Source organism: Gadus macrocephalus, chromosome 2 (assembly GCF_031168955.1).
Source record: "Gadus macrocephalus chromosome 2, ASM3116895v1".
In the NCBI taxonomy this organism is placed as follows: domain Eukaryota; kingdom Metazoa; phylum Chordata; class Actinopteri; order Gadiformes; family Gadidae; genus Gadus; species Gadus macrocephalus.
Genome location: NC_082383.1, coordinates 9,254,294 through 9,261,040, shown reverse-complemented (window position 1 = coordinate 9,261,040; position 6,747 = coordinate 9,254,294). Strand labels below are relative to the sequence as shown.

The 6,747-nt window shown below is 47.4% G+C and overlaps 1 protein-coding gene across 1 annotated transcript in view; it reads left to right on the top strand.

Annotated features, from left to right (window-relative positions):
- myo15aa (myosin XVAa) overlaps positions 1-6,747 on the top strand; it is a 38,281-nt gene that overhangs the window by 20,680 nt on the left and 10,854 nt on the right. Inside the window, exons 31-41 of the mRNA XM_060075240.1 lie at positions 479-599; positions 3,398-3,462; positions 4,005-4,121; positions 4,252-4,300; positions 4,733-4,883; positions 5,049-5,142; positions 5,345-5,461; positions 5,530-5,796; positions 6,109-6,168; positions 6,383-6,458; positions 6,586-6,701. Coding sequence (XP_059931223.1) covers positions 479-599; positions 3,398-3,462; positions 4,005-4,121; positions 4,252-4,300; positions 4,733-4,883; positions 5,049-5,142; positions 5,345-5,461; positions 5,530-5,796; positions 6,109-6,168; positions 6,383-6,458; positions 6,586-6,701 — 1,233 coding nt within the window. The remainder of the gene's footprint in view (positions 1-478; positions 600-3,397; positions 3,463-4,004; positions 4,122-4,251; positions 4,301-4,732; positions 4,884-5,048; positions 5,143-5,344; positions 5,462-5,529; positions 5,797-6,108; positions 6,169-6,382; positions 6,459-6,585; positions 6,702-6,747) is intronic.

Below are 6,747 nucleotides of genomic sequence, written 5' to 3'. Positions count from 1 at the left end.
GGTGTCAGAACCAACTCATACAATTCTCTCTCTCTGAATGACCCTACTCTCTTTATCACTTGCTCTCTCTCTACTGTGCTCTCTCGGGCCCCCCCCAATCTCGCTCTTTCTCTGAATAATCCCACTCTCTATCACTCGCTCTCGCTTCCATGCCCCCTCTCTCTCTCTCTCTCTCTCTCTCTCTCTCTCTCTCTCTCTCTCTCTCTCTCTCTCTCTCTCTCTCTCTCTCTCCCCACTCTCTTCCTCTCTCTCTCTCTCTCTCTCTCTCTCTCTCTCTCTCTCTCTCTCTCTCTCTCTCTCTCTCTCTCTCTCTCTCTCTCTCTCTCTCTCTCACTCTCCCTCCCAACTCCCCGCTCCCCCCTCTCTCTCTCATGGTTAGATACACCTGACTCAGTGTACCTGTGTGCCGAAGAACTTCATATTTCTCCAGACCGCCTCAGCTTGTGTGTGTGTGGGGGGGTTTGTTTGTGTGTGACAGGACATGGAGAGGGCGGCCAGCCTGACAGCCAGGATGAAGGGAGGGGGAGGTGTGGGGGTCCCAGCAGACGAAGGAGTTGTGCCCCGGAGCCGACCCTATCCCCCGGGAATACACCCTGGAGGTGAGCCACGCTGTGTGTGTGTGTGTGTGTGGGTGGGTAAGTCAGCTGTGTGTATGTTTATTATGCACATGTTGATTTCTCAATCTTGTACGACGGTATTTTGTATTTATTAGCATGTGTGTGTCTCTCACAGACACACACACACATTTGTGACATTTAATGTAATTCATATTTCCAAAGAAATTGAAATCTTTCAATCTTTCTTGCTCTCTCTCTCTCTCCCTCCCTCTCTCCCTTTCTCTTGCCTTGGTTCCTCTGCCATTCTTTCCCATCTACTTGTGTCTTTGTTTAACTCGGTCTCTCCTTCTCGCCCTCTCTGTTTCCCACTGCATCCATAATTCATTGTGTTTGAAGTGGGTCTTAAATACTTGGACACAGGCGCTAGGCTGGGCAGAGGGAAGGTCTTCTGTTGTTTTTGAATTGGCTGTCAAAGTCCTTACAGAAGCTGTCACTAATGTTATATTAGTCTGTCTGGACTGGAAGATGGCCTTTTGATTATTTTCATTCAAAGTCTTTTCAAAACAAGATTGAAGGGTTTTTGTTGTTTGACATTTGGCATATTTACTTTTGCTATAAATACACAATGATGGCTCAATCAAATGGACAGGCAAGCAGACATACAGAAGGACAGACGGATGGGTGGGGGAGTAGGCTGGCAGGCAGGTAGACAGAAAGTCAGACAGACAGTTTAACTTTGGCCAACAGCTAGACATGGGTCTGTGAGCCCTCATCCATTAAATATGCTGCGCCATCAACTGTAACCTGGGCCTACTGGTCCCTCAGCTATAGGTCTCTCTATCTCTTTTCATCTTTTTCTCTCTCTCTCTCTCACTATTTCTATCTCTCTTTTTGGAAGACAACTATGTTTAATTAAAGTGATTATAAATGAAGGCAGAAACACCACCACATTCTGTAAGTCATTACTCACAATCATATCCAAAGTCACTGTATCTTAAACCCCACGTACAAGCCACCAAAGAACATTGCTTTCTAGGCAATTCAGACGTGCAATGTCCTAGCTTCTAGGCCCTAGGGGAAGCTCTTTGAAGCATCTTGATCGATGTTGGACCATTTAGGACGTTTCTCTACTCCTCCTGCGACAGTGTTTTCTTTTCATTACCTCTTAATTTGACCTCTTCATATGACCTCTTACAATCTTCCAACCAGAAGAACGGCTCACATTCCCAGACATCTGGAATGCAGTGTTTATTGTCCTTCATCACCTCTCTTCCATCTCTCCTTTCTATCATGTCTCTCCTTCGCTCTTAGTGTATTTTTATCTCTCACTCTCTTTCTCTCTCTCTCTCTCTCTCCCTCTCCCTCTCTTTACTTGTGTCTATTTCTCTCTCTTGTCTTGTTTGTTCTTTCTGTCTGTTTTGTCTGAATCTTTTTTTCTAAATCTTCTCCACCCACCTCAGGATTATTCTAGGTAGTTCACTAATTAGGAGGCTGTATTGCATGTGAGCTATCCTTCTTTTAATTCTCAGAATATGAATCTTTTTATTCTGTTAGCGTATCCTTGAACAACCTTAAAAAAATGCATTTGGGATCTATAACATCAGAAGAACATCAGCGATTTGGACCTGCCACAAATGCTTCCCTAAAGCTTGGGCGTGTCGGGACAGATTAAAATAACAATATACAGAGAGAGAGCAAGAAAACACAGCCACGCTACATTCCGTGGGCTTTTCTCATTAAAAACAATATGACGCCGGTTGTTGTTTGTGTCGAGCTACTGCAAGCATGAAGTGAAGAGCTTTGGCCTTTGCCAAAGAGATTGTTCTGAACGAAACAGCCTTTACTAATCTCCCAAACGCGCCCCGCCCCCCTGCCCCCCGCTACGCTCCTCAAAGCTGTGCCAGTGCTGCCGGTCGCAGGGGGAATGATGCCCCCCGTCCCGGCCATGCCCATACCCTCCCACCACCACCACCACGAACAACACCAGCAGCAGCAGCAGCAGCAGCAGCAGCGAGAGCAACCCTCTCCACCGGAGTACCACCAGTACAACCAGCCCCCAGCGCAGCAGTACCCCTCCTCCGTCTCCCCGCCCACCTCCCCGCCCGCCGCTCGCTCCGCCCCCCCCCGCCTCAGCACGCTCCCGCTCCATCTCCTCGGGTGGGGCGGGGGGTGCGGGGGGTGCGGGTTCAGCTCCCATGCAGGGGGCTCTCCCCGGGATGCCTCCCCTGCCGGTGATGCCGGGCGTGGGCGCAGGTGAACAAGCGGCCGGAGTGGCGTGTCTGCACGGAGTGGGTCTCTCGGCATGCGTGAAGCCTCTGACTTTGAGTATCTGTGATGACTAGCGAATTGGACGCTGTTGCAATGTAGAGTTTGGATGTTTGCCTTCTGGTTTTCATTGAAGCCTCGAGTCTTCAGGAGAACTGCTTGGGAATTATGACGAAAAAAATGGGTTTGTGGCCATGCTACAGAATCTGAATTATCTCCATTTATAGCCATAAAATAATGTCTGTCAATGTTCACAATAGCTTTTAAAGTAACTGCGTATTCCTCTTTGTCCTTTTTCTGCGCAAATGCTCTGTCCACGTTTTGGTCATCAAGTACCATGCATTATGGCCGCTAGCATGTTTGCATCATTGCAGTGAACATTTGCTGTTGTTTGCTTGATCCTGTGTTAAAATCCATGGTGTTTATGTTGGCAAATTTAGCTCTGCGTTTTCAGCCTTGGACAGATACAGGATGTTGGCTGTGTCTTTGAGTGACTTTGCTGTGGTATTTCAGTGAACTACACCAATAGATGAGACTGTCCGTTACAATTGTGTGTTTGTCTATCTGCCCTGAAGGACCTGACCAGCACTTAGTGGCTCAGCAGCAGCAGGCCCTGATAAACCAGCAGGCCATCATACTGGTATGGCCCCCAACGACGCCCTGATCAACACAATCCACACTGTACTAAAGGTCATGTCCCTGGAGGGGGCGGTCAATGGGGATATTCTGCAGCCTGACACCACAGGACGGAATAATGGTCCCATAGTCCAACTGGTGCCAATACAGTAGAACGTATACGCATTAGCACACTTGCTAGTCGTAGCTGATACAGTTATCAGGAAGAAACTGCTTAATAGCTATAACCTCATAAAAAGATCTTTGACTGTCCGATGTCCAAATGTGATACCAACACAGCTGTATGGGCAGTATCTGTTATCCCTCTGTAGCATCACTTTATAATGAGGATGCATTAATTAAACATTAATTAACCATTAATAGGCATAAGTTATCGCAGTATTAACCCTATTTTAACAATGGTTGAATGTCTGTATTATTAAACGTGTGTGTGTGTGTGTGTGTGTGTGTGTGTGTGTGTGTGTGTGTGTGTGTGTGTGTGTGTGTGTGTGTGTGTGTGTGTGTGTGTGTGTGTGTGTGTGTGTGTGTGTGTGTGTGTGTTCCCAGGCCCAACAGATGACCATGCAGGCCATGGCCCTCCAGCAGCAAATGATGTCCAACTATACCCCGGTCCCCAGGTCCCCCCCGACACACTCTCCAGCACACTCCCGCACACCCAGCCCTGTGAGTCCAACTCACACGCACACCTTCTCAACGCACATGCAAGCACATACACACACAGACACACACACGCACACACAGGCTGCTGGATGCAGAATTTGTGATGAAGTTTAATCTATTCACCCTTCCACAGGTCAAAGAGGGCAAAGACTCGCCGACAAAGACTCCGCAAAGAAAAATCAGTATGTCCACAGGAACATTCACGATCAAAATACCTATTTCACAATATTATGCTAAATTATATGATGTGTACTGCACATATGACGCCAATGTTTTTTTGTATTTTTGGTAAAGAAATTTAGATATGAAAAAAAACGGAAGCCTATAAATGTCTTCATAGCACACCAATGAGGAAGCAGCCAGGTGTGGCAAATAGGAGTTCTAAGCACATTGGTTGCAGATGTATAAAGTAATGTTTGCTCCTTCTGGCTAATTCTGCCAATTTACTCCGGCAATTGGATCAGATCACAGGAAAAACATATCTTCTATCACACCTGTCATTCATTATTTTTTTTAGATGACTAAATGAAATGATATGATCTAATTATTGCTCCGGATGAATCTGAACAAGGACAGGTTCATTTGGAGAGAGCTGACGGACTCGTACGTTGCAGGTCCGACGACGGCCCCCCCTTCGGAGGCAGTGGTGAAGGCCAGTGTGAACAACACGGAGCGCCTGGACCCCAGCCACGACATCAAGGACATCGTCAAACAGCACCAGCCCCCCGCCACCCCGGCCCCCACCCAGACACCTGGCTCACAGAGGTGGGCACACACACTCACACACACACACACTCACTCACTCTTTTCTCTATGATTGCAGATCTACACTCAGTGTGTCTGTGTCTATGTGTGTGTGTGTGTGTGTGTGTGTGTGTATGTGTGTGTGTGTGTGTATGTGCGCGCGTCTGTGCATGTTTGAGTGTTCAGAAAAGGCGATGGGAAGGCGTTTGAGAAGAAATCAGACCCCCACGATGAAGCAATGGAGATCCTCAAAGATCAGATGGCCAACCCACCAGCTCAAGTAAACACAACACACACACACACACACACACACACACACACACACACACACACACACACACACGTTTATTGTGTTATAGAGTTCAATTCCTTACACAGATGTTGACCTGTCTGCAAGCCATGCATATTTGTAATTTTATGTTTTTGATTGACATTAATTTTAGAACATTAGTACATTAATAGTGACTGTCCGTCTTCCTCAGACACCAAAGAAACCGGCCCCGCCCAAAGAAGAGGGAGGAGCCAAAGCCAACAAAACAATCAGACGCCGACCAATGACCACGCCTTCCACCACCGGCCCCCCCCCTCCCACAGGTACCGTCATTCAGCACTTTCATTGGTAAACATTGGTTCATTTGCATATGAAACATTACCATTCTTTGTTCAGATACTGTACATATTATTGTGTGTCCGTGTGTGTGTGTGTGTCCGTGTGTGTGTGTGTGTGTGTGTGTGTGTGTGTGTGTGTGTGTGTGTGTGTGTGTGTGTGTGTGTGTGTGTGTGTGTGTGTGTGTGTGTGTGTGTGTGTGTGTGTCCAGTCTCTAGAAAGCTGCCCATGGAGGAGGAGATCATTCAGACTCAGCTGCACAGCAGGAGCAGCGAGGAGCACTACACCTACACTAATGTACCCTGGAAATTATACCTGAGGAAGGAGGTGCACCCACGCACACACACACAGACACACACAGACACACTCACACACACACACACACACACACACACACACACACACTACACCTACACTAATGTACCCTGGAAACGGTACCTGAGGTAGGAGGTGCACCCACAAACACACGCACACACTGCTCCTATACCCTGTAAACAAAACCTGAGAAAGGAGGTGCACAACACACACACACACACACACACACACACACACACACACACACACACACACACACACACACACACACACACACACACACACACACACACACATGCTAAATCTGTCATCTTGTGTTGCCAGGTGTTCTACCCTAAGGAGAGCTTCAACAACCCCCTCATACTGGAGCTCCTCTTCAGACAGGTCAGTTCTGCCCATGCTGCATCTCTTTTAATTCCTATATATTGGTCCGGCACTTTCTGCTGTGACACCCTTTCCATCCGGGATTAATAAAGTACTTCTATAATCACATTCATCAGATGGCTGGCGCCCAGCTATGCTCTTACAGACCTATCAATAGCTGGGTATAAATCAAATATGTCCTTAACCTATAAACCTGTTGTCTTGCAACATGCAGATTGTTCATGATACTTTCTCCGAGGCCTGCATCCGCATCAACCAGGAGGAGAGACAGAAGATGAAAGATTTTTTCGGTATGGATGCAAAGATTCATTTGGCGGTATATTCTTATGCGTCAATGTTCATTCCAATTGTCCAGTGGCCGTTAAAGGATCCATACACAGGCGACGGTATGTTTGGTTTCTGTGTATTCCCGGCCAGCTGAGAAAAATGTCGACCAGGCTGTGGGAACGCAGGACGAAGAGGTGAAGAAGAAAGCCATCACTATGGCGAAGGACTCCTGGGATATCTACTTCTCCCGCCTCTTCCCCGCATCGGTGAGGTTAACCTCCGTTTGTAGGACCCTTCCTGTCATCGGTGAGG